Source organism: Oncorhynchus mykiss, chromosome 5, assembly GCF_013265735.2.
Source record: "Oncorhynchus mykiss isolate Arlee chromosome 5, USDA_OmykA_1.1, whole genome shotgun sequence".
NCBI classification, from domain to species: domain Eukaryota; kingdom Metazoa; phylum Chordata; class Actinopteri; order Salmoniformes; family Salmonidae; genus Oncorhynchus; species Oncorhynchus mykiss.
Window position 1 is genome coordinate 65,446,056 of NC_048569.1, and position 21,502 is coordinate 65,467,557.

General features: G+C 45.2%; 3 protein-coding genes across 3 annotated transcripts in view; 1 reads left to right on the forward strand and 2 right to left on the reverse strand.

The window, feature by feature from the left end:
• The window catches only part of rgl1 (ral guanine nucleotide dissociation stimulator-like 1), a 47,190-nt gene extending 38,234 nt beyond the window's left edge, over positions 1 to 8,956 (reverse strand). The window contains exon 1 of the mRNA XM_021603919.2: positions 8,327 to 8,956. Coding sequence (XP_021459594.1) covers positions 8,327 to 8,482 — 156 coding nt within the window. The 5' untranslated portion in view covers positions 8,483 to 8,956. The remainder of the gene's footprint in view (positions 1 to 8,326) is intronic.
• Positions 8,957 to 14,521: 5,565 nt separating this feature from the next.
• LOC110524352 (putative C->U-editing enzyme APOBEC-4) lies at positions 14,522 to 18,626 on the forward strand. The gene is made up of 3 exons (XM_021603922.2): positions 14,522 to 15,058; positions 15,157 to 15,676; positions 18,621 to 18,626. The coding sequence occupies exons 1-3, from the start codon at positions 14,724 to 14,726 to the stop codon at positions 18,624 to 18,626; spliced, it is 861 nt and encodes a 286-aa protein (XP_021459597.2). The 5' UTR covers positions 14,522 to 14,723.
• colgalt2 (collagen beta(1-O)galactosyltransferase 2) overlaps positions 18,328 to 21,502 on the reverse strand; it is a 42,660-nt gene continuing 39,485 nt past the window's right edge. Inside the window, exon 12 of the mRNA XM_021603923.2 lies at positions 18,328 to 20,509. Coding sequence (XP_021459598.1) covers positions 20,230 to 20,509 — 280 coding nt within the window. The 3' untranslated portion in view covers positions 18,328 to 20,229. The remainder of the gene's footprint in view (positions 20,510 to 21,502) is intronic.

Genomic DNA, 21,502 nt, shown 5'->3' on the forward strand with positions numbered 1-21,502 from the left:
GAGGAGAGAGTCTAATATAGGGAAACAGAGTGTGAATAGATAGGGAGGAGAGAGTCTAATATAGGGAAACATAGTGTGAATAGATAGGGAGGAGAGAGTCTAATATAGGGAAACATAGTGTGAATAGATAGGGAGGATAGAGTCTAATATAGGGAAACAGAGTGTGAATAGATAGGGAGGAGAGAGTCTAATATAGGGAAACAGAGTGTGAATAGATAGGGAGGAGAGAGTCTAATATAGGGAAACAGAGTGTGAATAGATAGGGAGGAGAGAGTCTAATATAGGGAAACATAGTGTGAATAGATAGAGAGGAGAGAGTCTAATATAGGGAAACATAGTGTGAATGGATAGAGAGGAGAGAGTCTAATATAGGGAAACATAGTGTGAATAGATAGGGAGGAGAGAGTCTAATATAGGGAAACAGAGTGTGAATAGATAGGGAGGAGAGAGTCTAATATAGGGAAACAGAGTGTGAATAGATAGAGAGGAGAGAGTCTAATATAGGGAAACATAGTGTGAATAGATAGGGAGGAGAGAGTCTAATATAGGGAAACATAGTGTGAATAGATAGGGAGGATAGAGTCTAATATAGGGAAACAGAGTGTGAATAGATAGAGAGGAGAGAGTCTAATATAGGGAAACAGAGTGTGAATAGATAGGGAGGAAATAGTCTAATATAGGGAAACAGAGTGTGAATAGATAGGGAGGAAATAGTCTAATATAGGGAAACATAGTGTGAATAGATAGGGAGGAGAGAGTCTAATATAGGGAAACAGAGTGTGAATAGATAGGGAGGAAATAGTCTAATATAGGGAAACATAGTGTGAATAGATAGGGAGGAGAGAGTCTAATATAGGGAAACAGAGTGTGAATAGATAGAGAGGAGAGAGTCTAATATAGGGAAACAGAGTGTGAATAGATAGAGAGGAGAGAGTCTAATATAGGGAAACATAGTGTGAATAGATAGGGAGGAGAGAGTCTAATATAGGGAAACATAGTGTGAATAGATAGAGAGGAGAGAGTCTAATATAGGGAAACAGAGTGTGAATAGATAGAGAGGAGAGAGTCTAATATAGGGAAACAGAGTGTGAATAGATAGAGAGGAGAGAGTCTAATATAGGGAAACATAGTGTGAATAGATAGGGAGGAGAGAGTCTAATATAGGGAAACAGAGTGTGAATAGATAGGGAGGAGAGAGTCTAATATAGGGAAACATAGTGTGAATAGATAGGGAGGAGAGAGTCTAATATAGGGAAACAGAGTGTGAATAGATAGGGAGGAGAGAGTCTAATATAGGGAAACATAGTGTGAATAGATAGGGAGGAGAGAGTCTAATATAGGGAAACAGAGTGTGAATAGATAGAGAGGAGAGAGTCTAATATAGGGAAACATAGTGTGAATAGATAGAGAGGAGAGAGTCTAATATAGGGAAACAGAGTGTGAATAGATAGGGAGGAGAGAGTCTAATATAGGGAAACATAGTGTGAATAGATAGGGAGGAAAGAGTCTAATATAGGGAAACAGAGTGTGAATAGATAGAGAGGAGAGAGTCTAATATAGGGAAACAGAGTGTGAATAGATAGGGAGGAGAGAGTCTAATATAGGGAAACATAGTGTGAATAGATAGGGAGGAGAGAGTCGAATATAGGGAAACAGAGTGTGAATAGATAGGGAGGAGAGAGTCTAATATAGGGAAACATAGTGTGAATAGATAGGGAGGAGAGAGTCTAATATAGGGAAACAGAGTGTGAATAGATAGAGAGGAGAGAGTCTAATATAGGGAAACATAGTGTGAATAGATAGGGAGGAGAGAGTCTAATATAGGGAAACAGAGTGTGAATAGATAGGGAGGAGAGAGTCTAATATAGGGAAACAGAGTGTGAATAGATAGGGAGGAGAGAGTCTAATATAGGGAAACATAGTGTGAATAGATAGGGAGGATAGAGTCTAATATAGGGAAACAGAGTGTGAATAGATAGGGAGGATAGAGTCTAATATAGGGAAACAGAGTGTGAATAGATAGGGAGGAAATAGTCTAATATAGGGAAACAGAGTGTGAATAGATAGGGAGGATAGAGTCTAATATAGGGAAACATAGTGTGAATAGATAGGGAGGATAGAGTCTAATATAGGGAAACATAGTGTGAATAGATAGGGAGGAGAGAGTCTAATATAGGGAAACATAGTGTGAATAGATAGGGAGGAGAGAGTCTAATATAGGGAAACAGAGTGTGAATAGATAGGGAGGAGAGAGTCTAATATAGGGAAACATAGTGTGAATAGATAGGGAGGAGAGAGTCTAATATAGGGAAACATAGTGTGAATAGATAGGGAGGAGAGAGTCTAATATAGGGAAACATAGTGTGAATAGATAGGGAGGATAGAGTCTAATATAGGGAAACAGAGTGTGAATAGATAGAGAGGAGAGAGTCTAATATAGGGAAACAGAGTGTGAATAGATAGGGAGGAGAGAGTCTAATATAGGGAAACATAGTGTGAATAGATAGGGAGGAGAGAGTCTAATATAGGGAAACATAGTGTGAATAGATAGGGAGGAGAGAGTCTAATATAGGGAAACATAGTGTGAATAGATAGGGAGGAGAGAGTCTAATATAGGGAAACATAGTGTGAATAGATAGGGAGGAGAGAGTCTAATATAGGGAAACAGAGTGTGAATAGATAGAGAGGAGAGAGTCTAATATAGGGAAACATAGTGTGAATAGATAGGGAGGAGAGAGTCTAATATAGGGAAACATAGTGTGAATAGATAGGGAGGAGAGAGTCTAATATAGGGAAACATAGTGTGAATAGATAGGGAGGAGAGAGTCTAATATAGGGAAACATAGTGTGAATAGATAGGGAGGAGAGAGTCTAATATAGGGAAATATAGTGTGAATAGATAGGGAGGAGAGAGTCTAATATAGGGAAACATAGTGTGAATAGATAGGGAGGAGAGAGTCTAATATAGGGAAACAGAGTGTGAATAGATAGGGAGGATAGAGTCTAATATAGGGAAACAGAGTGTGAATAGATAGGGAGGAGAGAGTCTAATATAGGGAAACATAGTGTGAATAGATAGGGAGGAGAGAGTCTAATATAGGGAAACATAGTGTGAATAGATAGGGAGGAGAGAGTCTAATATAGGGAAACAGAGTGTGAATAGATAGGGAGGAGAGAGTCTAATATAGGGAAACATAGTGTGAATAGATAGGGAGGATAGAGTCTAATATAGGGAAACAGAGTGTGAATAGATAGGGAGGAGAGAGTCTAATATAGGGAAACATAGTGTGAATAGATAGAGAGGAGAGAGTCTAATATAGGGAAACATAGTGTGAATAGATAGGGAGGAGAGAGTCTAATATAGGGAAACATAGTGTGAATAGATAGGGAGGAGAGAGTCTAATATAGGGAAACAGAGTGTGAATAGATAGGGAGGAGAGAGTCTAATATAGGGAAACAGAGTGTGAATAGATAGAGAGGAGAGAGTCTAATATAGGGAAACAGAGTGTGAATAGATAGGGAGGAGAGAGTCTAATATAGGGAAACATAGTGTGAATAGATAGAGAGGAGAGAGTCTAATATAGGGAAACATAGTGTGAATAGATAGGGAGGAGAGAGTCTAATATAGGGAAACAGAGTGTGAATAGATAGAGAGGAGAGAGTCTAATATAGGGAAACAGAGTGTGAATAGATAGAGAGGAGAGAGTCTAATATAGGGAAACAGAGTGTGAATAGATAGGGAGGAGAGAGTCTAATATAGGGAAACATAGTGTGAATAGATAGAGAGGAGAGAGTCTAATATAGGGAAACATAGTGTGAATAGATAGGGAGGAGAGAGTCTAATATAGGGAAACAGAGTGTGAATAGATAGAGAGGAGAGAGTCTAATATAGGGAAACATAGTGTGAATAGATAGGGAGGAGAGAGTCTAATATAGGGAAACATAGTGTGAATAGATAGAGAGGAGAGAGTCTAATATAGGGAAACAGAGTGTGAATAGATAGAGAGGAGAGAGTCTAATATAGGGAAACATAGTGTGAATAGATAGGGAGGAGAGAGTCTAATATAGGGAAACATAGTGTGAATAGATAGAGAGGAGAGAGTCTAATATAGGGAAACATAGTGTGAATAGATAGAGAGGAGAGAGTCTAATATAGGGAAACATAGTGTGAATAGATAGGGAGGAGAGAGTCTAATATAGGGAAACATAGTGTGAATAGATAGAGAGGAGAGAGTCGAATATAGGGAAACATAGTGTGAATAGATAGAGAGGAGAGAGTCTAATATAGGGAAACATAGTGTGAATAGATAGGGAGGAGAGAGTCTAATATAGGGAAACATAGTGTGAATAGATAGGGAGGAGAGAGTCTAATATAGGGAAACATAGTGTGAATAGATAGGGAGGAGAGAGTCTAATATAGGGAAACATAGTGTGAATAGATAGAGAGGAGAGAGTCTAATATAGGGAAACAGAGTGTGAATAGATAGGGAGGAGAGAGTCTAATATAGGGAAACAGAGTGTGAATAGATAGGGAGGAGAGAGTCTAATATAGGGAAACAGAGTGTGAATAGATAGGGAGGAGAGAGTCTAATATAGGGAAACAGAGTGTGAATAGATAGGGAGGAGAGAGTCTAATATAGGGAAACAGAGTGTGAATAGATAGGGAGGAGAGAGTCTAATATAGGGAAACAGAGTGTGAATAGATAGGGAGGAGAGAGTCTAATATAGGGAAACAGAGTGTGAATAGATAGGGAGGAGAGAGTCTAATATAGGGAAACATAGTGTGAATAGATAGAGAGGAGAGAGTCTAATATAGGGAAACATAGTGTGAATAGATAGGGAGGAGAGAGTCTAATATAGGGAAACAGAGTGTGAATAGATAGAGAGGAGAGAGTCTAATATAGGGAAACATAGTGTGAATAGATAGGGAGGAGAGAGTCTAATATAGGGAAACAGAGTGTGAATAGATAGAGAGGAGAGAGTCTAATATAGGGAAACAGAGTGTGAATAGATAGAGAGGAGAGAGTCTAATATAGGGAAACATAGTGTGAATAGATAGGGAGGATAGAGTCTAATATAGGGAAACATAGTGTGAATAGATAGAGAGGAGAGAGTCTAATATAGGGAAACAGAGTGTGAATAGATAGAGAGGAGAGAGTCTAATATAGGGAAACAGAGTGTGAATAGATAGGGAGGAGAGAGTCTAATATAGGGAAACATAGTGTGAATAGATAGAGAGGAGAGAGTCTAATATAGGGAAACAGAGTGTGAATAGATAGGGAGGAGAGAGTCTAATATAGGGAAACATAGTGTGAATAGATAGGGAGGAGAGAGTCTAATATAGGGAAACAGAGTGTGAATAGATAGGGAGGAGAGAGTCTAATATAGGGAAACATAGTGTGAATAGATAGGGAGGAGAGAGTCTAATATAGGGAAACAGAGTGTGAATAGATAGAGAGGAGAGAGTCTAATATAGGGAAACAGAATGTGAATAGATAGAGAGGAGAGAGTCTAATATAGGGAAACAGAGTGTGAATAGATAGGGAGGAGAGAGTCTAATATAGGGAAACAGAGTGTGAATAGATAGGGAGGAGAGAGTCTAATATAGGGAAACATAGTGTGAATAGATAGAGAGGAGAGAGTCTAATATAGGGAAACAGAGTGTGAATAGATAGAGAGGAGAGAGTCTAATATAGGGAAACAGAGTGTGAATAGATAGAGAGGAGAGAGTCTAATATAGGGAAACAGAGTGTGAATAGATAGGGAGGAGAGAGTCTAATATAGGGAAACATAGTGTGAATAGATAGGGAGGATAGAGTCTAATATAGGGAAACATAGTGTGAATAGATAGGGAGGAGAGAGTCTAATATAGGGAAACAGAGTGTGAATAGATAGGGAGGAGAGAGTATAATATAGGGAAACAGAGTGTGAATAGATAGAGAGGAGAGAGTCTAATATAGGGAAACAGAGTGTGAATAGATAGAGAGGAGAGAGTCTAATATAGGGAAACATAGTGTGAATAGATAGGGAGGATAGAGTCTAATATAGGGAAACATAGTGTGAATAGATAGAGAGGAGAGAGTCTAATATAGGGAAACAGAGTGTGAATAGATAGGGAGGAGAGAGTCTAATATAGGGAAACAGAGTGTGAATAGATAGGGAGGAGAGAGTCTAATATAGGGAAACAGAGTGTGAATAGATAGGGAGGAGAGAGTATAATATAGGGAAACATAGTGTGAATAGATAGGGAGGAGAGAGTCTAATATAGGGAAACAGAGTGTGAATAGATAGGGAGGAGAGAGTCTAATATAGGGAAACAGAGTGTGAATAGATAGGGAGGAGAGAGTCTAATATAGGGAAACAGAGTGTGAATAGATAGGGAGGAGAGAGTATAATATAGGGAAACATAGTGTGAATAGATAGGGAGGAGAGAGTCTAATATAGGGAAACAGAGTGTGAATAGATAGGGAGGAGAGAGTCTAATATAGGGAAACAGAGTGTGAATAGATAGAGAGGAGAGAGTCTAATATAGGGAAACAGAGTGTGAATAGATAGGGAGGATAGAGTCTAATATAGGGAAACATAGTGTGAATAGATAGGGAGGAGAGAGTCGAATATAGGGAAACATAGTGTGAATAGATAGAGAGGAGAGAGTCTAATATAGGGAAACAGAGTGTGCTATCAAAGTACAGTGAGGTTGGTCATTCTCTGACAAACAATCAAACAAACACGATTCAGACTGCATTTAACACACACAGACTCGTTGTTTGGTGTATCAATGCCAAAACGAGCTTAGACCTATTAGCCTACACACTGTGATTGTGTACATGTGCGTATGTACACAAAATCTGTGTGTGTGTATTATTATTTCGTGTGAAATCACAAATCTGTGTGTTTGGAATATGTATGTTTGGAATATGTATGTTTGGAATCTGTGTGAGCAGTGGTCAGTGGGAGAGGCCTGCCGTCCGGCCTGGCCTTTCTGTCCGGGAAACAATGGGCGGAAACTGTCCAGCGAGTCGGGAAGAGACGTCAGCCAGGATGTCAGATAAGAGGACCAGGGGAGGACCATCATAAACATTCACAATGTCACACTTTATATCCACGGAGCACACACAGACCTCCATTCAGATTATATCCATACTCACCATATCAACACTATGTACTTTAGTACTGAGTACTGTTGCCGTATCTACATTTCATTGGTTAAACATACACAGACCACCCAAACATCTCTATTCTTAGATACCACATCAACAATGTTTAGGCGAATGCCAGATTCAAAAGATTCAAGGCTCAAATAGGTACACAAAACATCTCTCTCATGCAAACAGTCAAAGTGACATGGTTAATAAACTGTTATTACCTCTCTATAAACACACACTGATAGTACATCATATGTAAACACAACCATGGTTCATGTTCCAGCTACATTGCTGATAGACTCTGATGTAACCACTTCTTGGTAGTTGGAACTTAAACTGTGTGGAAGGCAGCAGTGAGGCAGGTTCCCTGAATGGATGGATGACCAGCAGGTCAGTAGCGGTCAGGAGTGGTCAGAGAGAGCGACCGTGTGTTACCAGTGGTCAGCACTACCTACATGCTTCTGTGCAGCAGAACTGCTGACAGAGGCTAGAGACGAGGCTTCGCTTCCCGCTCAACAACAACCCCCTCCTTCTCCTCCCCTCTTTCCCTCCTCCGTTTCCTCAGAATCACCACAACCACACAGATTGATCTTTGAGGAATAAACAGAGCTCAGCAGAAGTACAGGTCACACTTCTCTGTGAAGGTAGAGCTGTCCCCCTGTCTGTCTGCCATCTGCCTTCACTACTGTACACAATCACATTGGACTGTTCCTTCTAGTACACTAAAGACTTTGGACATTGAATGGTCTGCCATCGTCTACTTTTCTGTCAATTTCCTGAATCCCTTTGTACAGTGTCTCTCTCACACCTCAGCCCAACAATGAAACTACCAAAACATATCTCCTTGAATTTGGCCCTGCAGACCTGAACACAGCATCACTGAGAGATTGAACACAGAGACAACTCAGACAGAGAGACAGAGCAGGAAAGTGTATAGACCCACTTCAGATGAGAAGACCAGTCCATCGTACTGGAAGGACACAGCAGAAAGTGTGAAACAATGTTTCCCTAACATTAAAGACTATCCACCATAGACAGAGACACACAGAGAAGGGTACATGAAAGACAGCTACACACACACACACACACACACGCACGCACGCACGCACGCACACACACACACACACACACACGCACACGCACACGCACACACAAACACACACACTCCGGTAGTGACTGACCCAGTGTCGGGGGCTGCTCTCTGGTGATCGAGCCTGGTACCTCTGCAGGGCCACCCCTCCCTCCCCATCCAGCAGAGAGGCCTCCATGTCGGAGCAGTGTCCGTGGGGACCGGGGGGCCAGGGCAGCAGGATGGCCAGGGGGTAGTGGGATATCATGGTGCCCCAGCGGCTCAGCGGCAGGGTTGGCTGGGCTGGCAGGACATATTCTACTCTGGAAGGCAGCGCGAGGGTGCTGTTGGGGGTCACTCTGGATCTCTGGATCTCTGCTTCCTCAGTGTCTGGATCAGGGTGGCAGAATGTTGTTGTGGATCCACTGGCTCAGAGTGGCTGTTGTCACGGGTCTTCTGTACCCCAAGGGCTCAGGTTTTATTCTCTGTTATATTCTCTGCCTGTGTGGTTCAGTAGGCTGGTCAGTCCTCCTGCTCCCAGGCTAGGTTGCTGTGTCTCTGGTCTTGCAATTCCCTCTTCGCTATGTTCCTGGAGGTGTGAGTGAGGCTTCCTCTCCAACAGACACCGTTTCCTCTTTCTCTTCTCCTTTAAACTCACTCCTTCTCTCTCTTTTCCCCTCTCGGTGTGTGTGGAGCTTGGTTGTAGCCTACCAGCTCTGACCAAATGAGTGATTAAATTCTATTGTCTATCTCTCTTTCTCTCCCTCACTCACTCTGTCTCAGCCAAGAGTGGGAGGAGCTTAGGATAAGCCCCTTAACTATCCAGTGACTAAAAATGTGGATGAAAGACGAGAAAAGAGAGAAGGGAGGTTGATGTTATGGAAGGAGGATGTCAGGATTTCCAATATATTCTAATAGATGTTTTCCATGATGTTAACTTGGATGGCCTAATTTATGTGGTACCTGAGCCAAAATTAATACACCACTCAAACCACTAAGCTCCATAGCCACAGCCAATATGAGAAAAGTAACACAGATCATGTTAAAGTATGATAGAGGTCTGGGTTGTCCCAGAGATCTGAGAGTAACAGTACAACCCTAACTGCTATGTGCTTCAGCAGTTACTAATTCTACTGGTTAACCAACACCCAACAAAAAGTGGCAGATGATGCCCTTTGAGACTGGAAGCAAGGTTCAAATGGTCATAAATGGATAACGTTGGAGAATAGGATTTAATAGGGACTGAGAGAGAAAGAGAGAAGAGTGTGTGTCTGTGCGTGTGCGTGTGTGTGTGTGTGTGTGTGTGTGTGTATGTGTGTGTGAGAGAGAGAGAGAGAGAGAGAGAGCGTGTGCAGTAGGGAAGAGAGTCAGTCATGTGTAAAACGCAGCCGTTGCTGAGGAGGATTATCTGGGACCAGGCACCGCTCACACACACACACACACACACACACACACACACACACACACACACACACACACACACACACACACACACACACACACACACACACACACACACACACACACACACACACACACACACACACACACACACACACACACACGTAGGCCTACACTCAGACCGCCATGCCTGGTTGCAACAGTGAATAGGCCACAGAGTGAGGAAAGTTGCTTCCGATTGTTGCCAAAGCTTTGGATTCAAGCCTAACATCCTGTCCTCAGGTGAATCAGCAGCCACTGTAGAAACATCAATACATCCGGAGCAGCCCTCTAAATACTCCTATACACACACTAGTCATCACTAATTCACTCACTGACCTAGTTAGTAACGGTTTCCTAACTCAACCACATACACACTCACATGCAATCTGGTGAAATCTGACATATCTATTCACTCTGTGCTACCATGTAGTGGAGGTAAGGCCTAGCTAGCTAGTTTAACCTCATCCCCTAAAACATCAACTTCCCTGAAGCACAGTAACTGTAACCTCTGGATAATAGAAGTTGAACTGTCCTTGTAGTGTTATTGTCACGCCCTGACCTTAGAGAGACGTTTTATTTCTCTATTTGGTTAGGTCAGGGTGTGATGTGGGGTGGGTATTCTAAGTTTTGTTTCCTATGTTTCTTTATTTCTATGTTTTGGCCGGGTATGGTTCTCAATCAGGGACAGCTGTCTACCGTTGTCTCTGATTGGGAATCATACTTAGGTAGCCCTTTTTCCCTCCTTTCAGTGTGGGTAGTTGACTTTTGTTAGTGGCACTATAGCCCTGTAAGCGTCACGGTTGTGTCTTCGTTTGTTGTTTTGTGGGGGACATTTTAAATAAAAGGAAAATGTATGCTCACCACGCTGCACTTTGGTCCACTTCTTTCGACAGCCGTGCCAGAACTACCCACCACCAAAGGACCAAGCAGCGTGGCCAGGAGGAGCAGGGATCCTGGGCCCGGGAGAAGAGAGAATGGAGGACATCTTGGACATAGGAGGAGGTTAACCATCCAGGGCCACGATAATCATCCAGCCAGGACGGGTTGTTCAGGCTCTATGCTCGAGACCTCCAGTGCGCCTCCACGGCCCAGTGTATCCAGTGCCTCCGCCAAGAACTAAGCCTCCTGTATGTCTCCCCAGCCTGGTGAGTCCTGTGCCTGCGCCCAGAACCAGGCCTCCTGTGTGTCTCTTCAGTCAGAAGTCTCCAGTGATGATCCATGGCACGAAGCCTCTAGTGATGATCCATGGCACGAAGCCTCCAGTGATGACCCATGGCACGAAGCCTCCAGTGATGACCCATGACACGAAGCCTCCAGTGATGACCCATGGCACGAAGCCTCCAGTGATGACCCATGGCACGAAGCCTCCAGTGATGACCCATGACACGAAGCCTCCAGTGATGACCCATGACACGAAGCCTCCAGTGATGACCCATGACACGAAGCCTCCAGTGATGACCCATGGCACGAAGCCTCCAGTGATGACCCATGGCACGAAGCCTCCAGTGATGACCCATGGCACGAAGCCTCCAGTGATGACCCATGGCACGAGGCCTCCAGTGATGACCCATGGCACGAAGCCTCCAGCGACGGTCCCCAGTCCAGGGGGCCCCAGGCCCTGGTCCCCAGTCCGTGGTCGGCGGCGAGGGTCCCCACACCAGAGCCGCCACCAAAGAGGGGTGAGCCAGAGGTGGAGCGGGGTCTACGTCCTGCACCAGAGCCGCCACTGGGGATAGATGCCCACCCAGACCCTCCCCTATATGTTCAGATTTTGTGGCCGAAGTCCGCACCTTTGGGGGGGGGGGGGGGGGGGGGTACTACTGTCACGCCCTGACCTTAGAGCCGTTTTATTTTTCTATTTGGTTAGGTCAGGGTGTGATGTGAGGTGGGCATTCTATGTTTTCTTTTCTATTTTTCTTTATTTCTATGTTTTGGCCGGGTATGGTTCTCAATCAGGGACAGCTGTCTATAGTTGTCTCTGATTGGGAATCATACTTAGGTAGCCCTTTTTCCCTCCTTTCAGTGTGGGTAGTTGACTTTGTTAGTGGCACTATAGCCCTGTAAGCTTCACTGTGTCTTCGTTTGTTGTTTTGTGGGGGACATTTTAAATAAAAGGAAAATGTATGCTCACCACGCTGCACTTTGGTCCACTTCTTTCGACAGCCGTGACAGTAATTGCCAATTGATTTCGGAGTACTGGTGGTAACATGACAGGGGTTGTACATTCTACCGAACACACGTTGACACACCCAATGAGAGTGAATCAACCCAAGTGTGGCCAGAGTTCAAAGTGTTTTTGTATGAATGAGATGACAGAGGAAGGAATAGTGAGTGAACAGAATGCAGTGTCAGCCTGGTCGCTCCTAAAGTCAGATTTCTTCTGGACTTCTAGTGAACTGCCCCCCCCCCCCCCCCCCCCTCTTCCTCTCCCCTCCCTCGTTTCCTTTTTCTGTTGTTCATTCCACTCTTTCCCCCCAGAAAAAGCAGAACACTCCAATACTTACTCTCTTTCCCGCTATCTCCTTCTCTCTTTCCTGGCAATTCTCTCTCTCTCAGTGTAGCCTACACAATTTTACACAGCTGAGGGAAAGCGAGACCCAAAAGTCTCACAACACAGCTCACACGCAATACACTCACACGCAGTACACACAGCAGATATTGCTGACACAACTCACAGCAGTGTATCTTATGAGTATACAACCCAAATGAAATACCAGCGAACTAAAATAACCACTTTTTGTATCATATTACCATTTCACATGTATCTTATGCGACAGAGAGCAAAAACATCTCAAATTTCCTCGTCTGATGTCATTATTCAGGGTCTTTGCCATGCCAAAATCATGTTACTTATTCAGCTTTGTATAAGCAGAGACAAATAGAGTATTTAGGGTGCCCTTCCCAACAGTAACTCTTTACACAACACACTCCAGTGCCCTTGAGTGGCCACCGTGATTGTTACCATGGTGCGTGGTACGGCCAGGGCCGTGCAGAAAACAAAACACTTCTTGACATGACTACACAGTGACTGTCTGAAGAGCTGTGGATGACAAAGACTGAAGGAAGTGTTGCACATTACCAGACAGACACAGAGGGGACAGTGCGACACAGAGCCAACACTATCTCTGGATCAGTGACGGAAGAAGAGGGGAAAAAAGGATGGAGGCAGACAGAAAGACAGTAAGAGGAGAAGCACTGTGTTTCTTAGAAACCAATAGTATTTCCTTTCTTTTCTCCATTTAATTTATCTTATCTTTTACTCTACCCACTGCTTTCCTGCCATTTTGTTTTGTAAATAACAGATCTGCACCACAGGGTTCCCAAGTAAGGCCAGGTACACTTATCCTCCACCAAGCTCAGCAAAACACCACTCTGCTATTTTTACAAGAGAAACTGTTAAGAAGAAGAGACTTGCTTGGGCCGAGATACACAAGCAATGGACATTTGACTGGTGGAAATCTGTCCTTTGGTCTGATGAGTCCAAATTTCAGATTTTTTGTTCCAACTGCCATGTAGGTGAACGGATGATCTCCGTATGTGTGGTTCCCACCATGAAGCATGGAGGACGAGGTATGATGGCAAGGGGTGCTTTGCTGGTGACACTGTCAGTGATTTATTTAGAATTCAAGGCATACATCATGGCTACCACAGCTTTCTGCAGCAACATGCCATCCCATCTGGTTTGGGCTTAGTGGGACTATCATTTGTTTTTCAACAGGACAATGACCCGGCACACCTCCAGGCTGTGTAAGGGCTATTTGACCAAGAAGGAGAGTGATGAAGTGCTGCATCAGATGACCTGTCTTCCACAATCCCCCGCCCTCAACCCAATTGAGATAGTTTGGGATGAGTTGGACCGCTGAGTGTAGGAAAAGCACCCAACAGGTGCTCAGCATATGTGGGAACTCCTTCAAGACTGTTGGAAAAACATTCCAGGTGAAGCTGGTTGAGAGAATGCCAAGAGTGTGCAAAGCTGTCATCAAGGCAAAGGGTGGCTACTTTGAAGATTTCTCAAATATAAACTATATTTTGTTTTGTTTAACACTTTTTGGTTACTACATGATGTGTTATTTCATAGTTTTGATTTCTTCACTAATGTGTCTTCACTATTATTCTACAATGTAGAAAGTAGTACAAATAAAAAAAAACTCTTGAATAAGTAGGTGTGTCCAAATGTTTGGTACTGTATGTCACAAGCACTTTTTTTAAAGACCTCATCATTCCTGGTGTACAAGATAAAAAACATGGGCACCACACAACAGAACACTTAAACTGGAACGATACTCTCAGTAACGGTTGCAGAAAAAGGCCTGTGTGCACACCATACCCCCAAATATTCTAGCCCCCTCTTCTAGCTGTGTTTGGTGGTGGCTAGCTTATGCTGGGCTTAGTGTGGTCTAGCCCCTGTTGGGCTAGTGTGGGCTAGCCTGTGTTTTGCTGATGTGTGATTGATGTGGGCTATCCTGTGTTGTGCTTGGCGTGGGCTGGCCTGTGTTGGGCTGGTGTGGGCTTGGTGTGGGCTAGCCTGTGTTAGGCTTGGCGTGGGCTGGCCTGTGTTGGGCTGGTGTGGGCTTGGTGTGGGCTAGCCTGTGTTGGGCTGGTGTGGGCTTGTTGTGGGCTAGCCTGTGTTGAGATTGGTGTGGACCGTGTTGGGCTGTTGTAGGCTGGTCTGTTTTGGGCTTATGTGGGCTAGTCTGTGTCCACCTTGCCCACCAAATACCCACATGGGGCCAATGGGGTCATGTTTGCTCTGTAGAGACGTCTCTACTTTCCTTCCAGTGAAGCTGTTACTCATCATGAATCAACTGAGTCAAGAGCCCAGTCTCTCCTCTCCTCTGGCATAACTGACTCATTTCATCCCGTTACACAAGAATATCACATCTTACATAATAATAATCAGCTCTCAGCAGCTCAATACATCTTAAAGAAAAATATTTTTTTCCTTTGGTGAATAACAATGACCATTTACATAGAATACATTTGTCTCTCAACAGACACACTGCAATATATATGCCCTGCTGTTCCCACACATTTAGTTGTGCATATATTTTGGTAAAGTGGTGAACATGATGTTCCCGTGTACAACACTTGTTTACCTGGAATATTTTCACTGTGTCTGTGTGTACTGCCCCCTGCAGGTCAGTGTGATGAGTGACCATCATTCCAGCTCTCCTGACTGCCCTCAGTGTCCCCAACACATCCTGACAGAGGCAGAGGCAGCTGTGTCCTACTCCCAGTTCTGTGAAGCATTTGGCTTTCCCATGGGGCCCTCGGGGGCCAGGGCCCTGTGGCTGTTCTATGAGCTATGGGGCCCCAGTGGGACCTTAGTGCAGAGGGGCCAGGCTAGCAACTGTCTTGCACAAGGTCAACACCCTGAGCCCCTGCTGTTTGACCATCAGGGGTGAGTCAGAGTTTGTCACTCATACTCTCAATGCAAACTGTGTAGCAATGTCGATATTGTATGCATTTACTGCAAGGCTCTTGTGTGTCCCTCCCCAGCTACTTGTCCTCAGTACTAGAAGTGCGTGAGGAAGTGAGCTACATCATACTGTACTGTAACTACACGCCGTGCCAGGAGTGTTCCCAGACCCTGATCTCCTTCTTGCTGCACTATCCATGGGTGCGCCTGGATCTGCTCTTCTCCCAGCTCTACCACACAGCCCCCAGCCAGACCCACAGTCTGGACAACCAAACAGGCCTCCGCAGCCTGGCTGCCCTCTGGCCTCGACTCACACTCAGCCCCATCTCTGGAGCTGCTTGGGGGCATCTGCTAAGGTGTTTTGTTAGAGATGTCCCACCGTCGGCCCTACAGCTCCCCCTGCTGCCTGAGAGGATAGAGGCGGACAGGGTTAATGCAATTCACATATCAGCTATTACAGGCATAGGCCCTGCCTTTTTGGACCTCCCACTGAGGACATACACAGAGCCTGTGGAGAGAACCCACACTCCCCAAGCGCTCACCCTGCTCTCTCCCCCACACCTGAACACATTCATGCACATCTCCACACCCCAACCTAGGGTAGTTAATGCCCCCCTCCCAGCCTATCTTCACCCTATCAATGTGGTCAGACATATCAGAATGCCTCCACCTTGGAGGGGTCAACCCCAATCTCCTCCCTCTTCCTCTGGGTTCTTGTCCCCCCTGCTCTCTCTGCGGCTGCCTGGGCGTCTGGTGGAGATAGTGCGGGAGGTAGAGAAGGAAGTGCAAACAGCAGTCAGTCAGTCCCAGCACAGAGACTTGAAAAGAGGAAGATCCAGAAGAAAATAGTGCAGGGGAGTCACAACACAATTCTCAAAAATGAAACTGTCATGTGTATAATATTTAACCAACAATAATGAATGGAGTTGATGCCAGCTGTGTTTTGCATTGTGTGCTCCGTATACTCTGTTTGTGTTTGCTGTGAGTGTGTACTTGCCTGAATACCTGTCTGCCTACCCATGTAGATGCACCCTGTTTTGGCACTGCGCTAGAGGCTAGAGGACAGGATGGTGAGAAGTGGGAGGACTCTGCATGTGTGCGTGAGTCTGATGCTCAGAGGGGCACAGGGTCCTGGAGCACACTGGAGAATACTACACAGCCCCATCCCTACCCAGCCTAGCTCAGCACTGCAGCCTATAGCCGGACAAACAAACAAAGAGAGAGAGAGAGAGAGAGAGAGGGAGAGGGGCGGGTGGGGTGCAGCACAGGGAAAACAAATAGAAAGAGAGAGAAAAAAAGGAAGGGAAGTGACAGAGTAGAGAGAAGTGGAAAGGGGGAAACGAGGAGAACAGGAAGAGGGGAAAAGGGGAGAGGGGAGGAGAAGCAGGGGGAAGCATGTGCCAGAACAGACTGGGACTGATGAATATTGCAGACTTCATCTGAGCAAACTGATGTTAGGTGTACTTTATCGCTCTCTGCACTCCCCCTGCCACCCCCCTAAAGTACTGTACATGTACGCATACTGCACACCCACCCTCACATATGTACAAACAAATGCAGCTCAAGTATGTAGAAAAGCAGACAGGCCAGTTCTCCAACTCCCCATACAAACATATTATTTATAAAGCTGAACACATTAATATTTCAAATCTACCAATCTCATTACAAACATACCCTGCCCACTCCAAACTAAACTATCAAGTCATTTGGTGGTGATATTAAACAAAATAGGAATGAAGTGATGCACAGAGAAAGGTAATAACTCAGTGTGTGAGGTCAGCAGTATTTCCTACCTGAGTGCGTGTGCAGAATCCCTCCATTAGAGAGACACTAGCATCGTCTGCTCTGCTGCATAGAGGAGGAGGACAGAAAGAGAGAGAGAGAGAAAGATGGAGGGAAATCTCTTAAAGATATGCTCTCTTCATTTTCTCGCACTCCGTCATGTGTCTGTCCTGTCGTCTACTGTCGTTTGACACATTCATCTCTGCGATGCCTCAGCCTCTGTCCAGCAGCAGCAGCAAATCAGAACCACTCGGCCCCAGCTTTATCTCTTGCTTTCACACTCACATACGTACACACTAACACACAGTACAGCAATCACACACTATCTCTCCCGTCGTGCTCCCTCTCCAGCTGCAGTGCTGAACTACTGACTCACACTAACAGCTGCAGTGCCGCTCTGCACCTCTCTATCTTACGTCCTCTGTGGCCGTCTATCTGCGTGTATGTGTGTGTATGTGTGTATGTGTATGTGTGTGTGTGTGTGTGTGTGTGTGTGTGTGTGTGTGTGTGTGTGTGTGTGTGTGTGTGTGTGTATGTGTATGTGTGTGTGTATGTATGTGTGTGTGTGTGTGTGTGTGTGTGTGTGTGTGTGTGTGTGTGTGTGTGTGTGTGTGTGTGTATGTGTATGTGTATGTGTATGTGTGTATGCATGCCTGTGTCCCTGTGTCTTTGGGATGAGTATCTTCACATGTGCTGCCTGACAGCGCTTTATTACTACAGCTTGAGAGTGAACCAAAGTATTTTAATAAACAGAATTCAACCTTGTACTCTATGGTCATTGGTCATTGAATGAAAAGGGGACTCCTACTAAATGAGCCAAGGCGTTGTTGATTTAGTCAGACATTCCCCTTCTGTACCATCGGTATCCCCTGGCTGGTTGTCCTTTGCGTTCAGGTAATAACTCTAATCAATTAAATTTGCAATATCACTCACAACCAGATAAAAAGTAGGATCAAAAGTACATTATAAACTGGGTGTTTCCAGCCTTGAATGCTGATTGGCTGAAAGACGTGGTATATCAGACCGTATACCATGGGTATGACAACAACAAAAAAGTTTTTACTGCTCTAATTACATTGGTAACCAGTTAATAATAGCAATAAGGCACCTCGGAGGTTTGTGGTATATGGGCGATATACCACAGCTAACAGCCCTTAGCCGTTGTATATTGGCCATATGCTACACCCCCTCTGGCCTTATAAACCAGGGTTAGGGTTAGAGTTGAGCCAGGGTGTGGACATAGGACAAGAGGAAAGTGTGGAGAGACATGGCGGATAACAGTCAACATGGCTCAACCCTAACTCTAACCTGTAAAATGGGGCTCCTCCTCCACCTCTGAATTCCAAATTCAACACCTGCTCATAACCAGCAGGTGGCGACATTGCCTCTCTTTCTATTTCAACAGAAGGAGATTGAGACTCAGGGACAATGTCAACACAGACAAGACAGAATATCAACATGTTCACAGGTATTTTCGCAGTTAGTTAAATCACTCAGGCAAACAAACACCACACTGGGCTCTTATAATAGCTAGCTACAGTTTGTGTATGGTTAGAGGTGTGGTTCTGATATGGTGCTGTAGGTTACTGTGGCCTCCTCCTTATCATCCTCCTGTCCAGCAGTAGAGGTATTCAGGGCTCAGAGGCAGACTTCTCCATATCCAACCTGCCTGTCTCTTTATGGAACTCATGTGTCTCGTAAAATCCTCCGTTCTGGACAGTTTCTCCTCTTCTCTCTCTCCCTTCCTCTGTTCCCCATGCAGGTCTGAGCCTCAACGACTGATTCTACGGACGGGAACAGTAAAACCCAGAGAGGAATTTCCTATAACCTGACCACGGTGCACACCATGGGATAGAACATAGTGTACTGAATACGGAGCTGAGTGTCTGCCTGTACATGCATCCAGTGCACATGTTTTGACTTTAACTGGGGCCTGAAAAACTGTGGCCTGCAACTAAATGGGATTTACTGTACATGAGTCGTGTTCTTGAGTGAATTGTTGCCGTCGACCAAAGCTGTGTCTATGCTACAGACAGTAAGGTCGACATGACGAGGTCGTGGGAACAGTGCAGTAGTTTAGGTTAGTGATACAATTGAAATAACAGCAATACACGGCCAAAACCTTACACCATAGTCGTTTCAAACCCTGTAGCCATAACAGAGATGATAGCAGGAGATATGGCCGAATCAAACAAACAAACTGCAGAGTGAATGAAAACACAGATTTGTAGCACCACCATTCCAGTTAGATGAAAGGCCAGGTTCAGCTCAGCTCAGCGTAAAGCCAGATGAGTGTAGTCTGATCTGTGTGTAACAGGGCCAGTCTGCTAACTGCTACAACAGCATCTACAGGTTCACAGGCTGACTGTCTCAGGGGAACACTGTCCTCCATCATCTCTGTCCTGACCTGCTTCTTACAAAGAATCAAATGGCAAATGATTGTGACAGTGTGTGTGTGCGCTCTTGCATGTGTGTATGAGTGTGTGGTCTGGTAGTGACAGTGATATGACATCATAGCAACTGACAGCACTCCTGGGTATACTTGCGATCATGGAAAAACACAAACACCAGCCTGCATGCACACAAGCGCACACACACACAACGTCATTTCAGACAGCTGTAAGATTCCTTTATTCCCTGGGCTGCCCATAAACCACATGTTATTTTTAAATTACAATAATCATCCTGTTTTAACAATACAATAAACATTGGTTTGTGAGTTTTATCTCTGTACTGCAAACAGCAATATCTGTCTTCCACATGTTGCAGTCTCAGGTCGTCCAGTCTCTGTCTCTCTCACATCGTCCCTGCATGGTGTGGGTGTTCAGGTCCCCCCAGTCCTTCTCTCTGAGTCTCTTCAAGGTCTCTCCCTGACTGTATGTGTGTGTGTGTGTGTGTGTTTGGGGTGTGTGTGTGTGTGTGTGTGTGTGTGTGTGTGTGTGTGTGTGTGTGTGTGTGTGTGTGCGTGTGCGCGTGTGTGTGTGTGCGTGTGTGTGTGTGTGCGTGTGTGTGTGTGTCAGACTGTAGAGCGCAAGGGGAATAAATACATCTGAGGTCCTGGGCCCACTTTCTCAGTGCACAGACCAATCCACCCCTCATCAGGCATAATATGCTAGTAGACAGCAGATAGCCAATGAGAAAATGCACTGAGCAGAGTAGTTGACTGTGTATCCAGTTGTGTGTGTGTGTGTGTGTGTGTGTGTGTGTGTGTGAGAGAGAGAGAGAGAGAGAGAGAGAGAGAGAGAGAGTGCATGCGTGCGTGCGTGCATGCGCATGAGTGTGTGAATGTGTATGTCCTTGTGTGTGTCCGTGTGTATGTCCATGTGTGTGTCCGTGCAAAAGCACGTCTACAAGTCTCTCTCTCTTCCTTCTCAGAGTTCATCACGTGTGGAGCGGGCGGCAGGTGGAGGTGAGTCTCCCGTCACACTGTTCTGAGCCACGGTGTGGATGCGGCCTTGCTGCTCTGTCTTCCTGGCGTGCTGGTGCAGGCGGTCCCAGTCGGTGGCGGTGGCCTCGTCGTCCCAGATGGTGGAGGTCTCCGTGTCACTCACGTAGCCCGGCTCGCCCGTGTAGTGGGTGGGGTACAGGAGGAGGGGCTCCACAGAGAAGGCCTTCAGGTCCCGAGGCTCAAAGTGAGACATGAAGTCAGAACTGTGGGGTACAGAAAGGAGAGGCTTATATATGGTAATTCAGCACCACCTGGTCAAAGTTGATCATGGAAGCTGGCAGAGACACAGAGTGATAGACGGATTATTCCAGTATCTTGAAAAGACACTTTAACATGTCATCATCAAAATATAGAACTAAGAACAGATATAGCCCTTGGTTCACTCCAGACCTGACTGCCCTTGACCAGCACAAGAACACACTAGCTTCGAATAGTCCCCGTGATATGCAACTTTTCAGGGAAGTCAGGAACCAATACACACAGTCAGTTAGAAAAGCAAAGGCTAGCTTTTCAAACAGAAGTTTGCATCCTGCAGCACTAATTCCAAAAGGTTTTGGGACACTAAAGTCCATGGAGAATAAGAGCACCTCCTCCCAGCTGCCTACTGCACTGAGACTAGGAAACACTGTCACCACTGATAAATCCACGATTATTTAGAATTTCAATAAGCATTTCTCTAAGGCTGGCCATGCTTTCCACCTGGCTACCCCAAACCCGGCCAACAGCTCTGCACCAGCTCTGCACTCCCCGCAGCAACTGGTTTCCGAGCTGGTCACGGGTGGACCTCAGCCACGCTCAAGGTCCTAAACGATATCATAACTGGCATCGATAAAAGACAGTACTGTGCAGCCGTCTTCATCGACCTGGCCAAGGCTTTTGACTCTGTCAATCACCGTATCCTTATCGGCAGACTCAACATCCTTGGTTTCTCTAATGACTGCCTCGCCTGGTTCACTAACTACTTCTCAGATAGAGGTCAGTGTGTCAAATCGGAGGGCCTGTTGTCCGGACCTCTGGCAGTCTCTATGGGGGTGCCACAGGGTTCAATTCTCGGGCCGACTCTTTTCTCTGTATACATCAATGATGTCGCTCTTGCTGCTGGTGATTCTCTGATCCACCTCTACACAGACGGCACCATTCTGTTTACATCTGGCCCTTCTTTGGACATTGTGTTAACAACCTCCAAACGAGCTTCA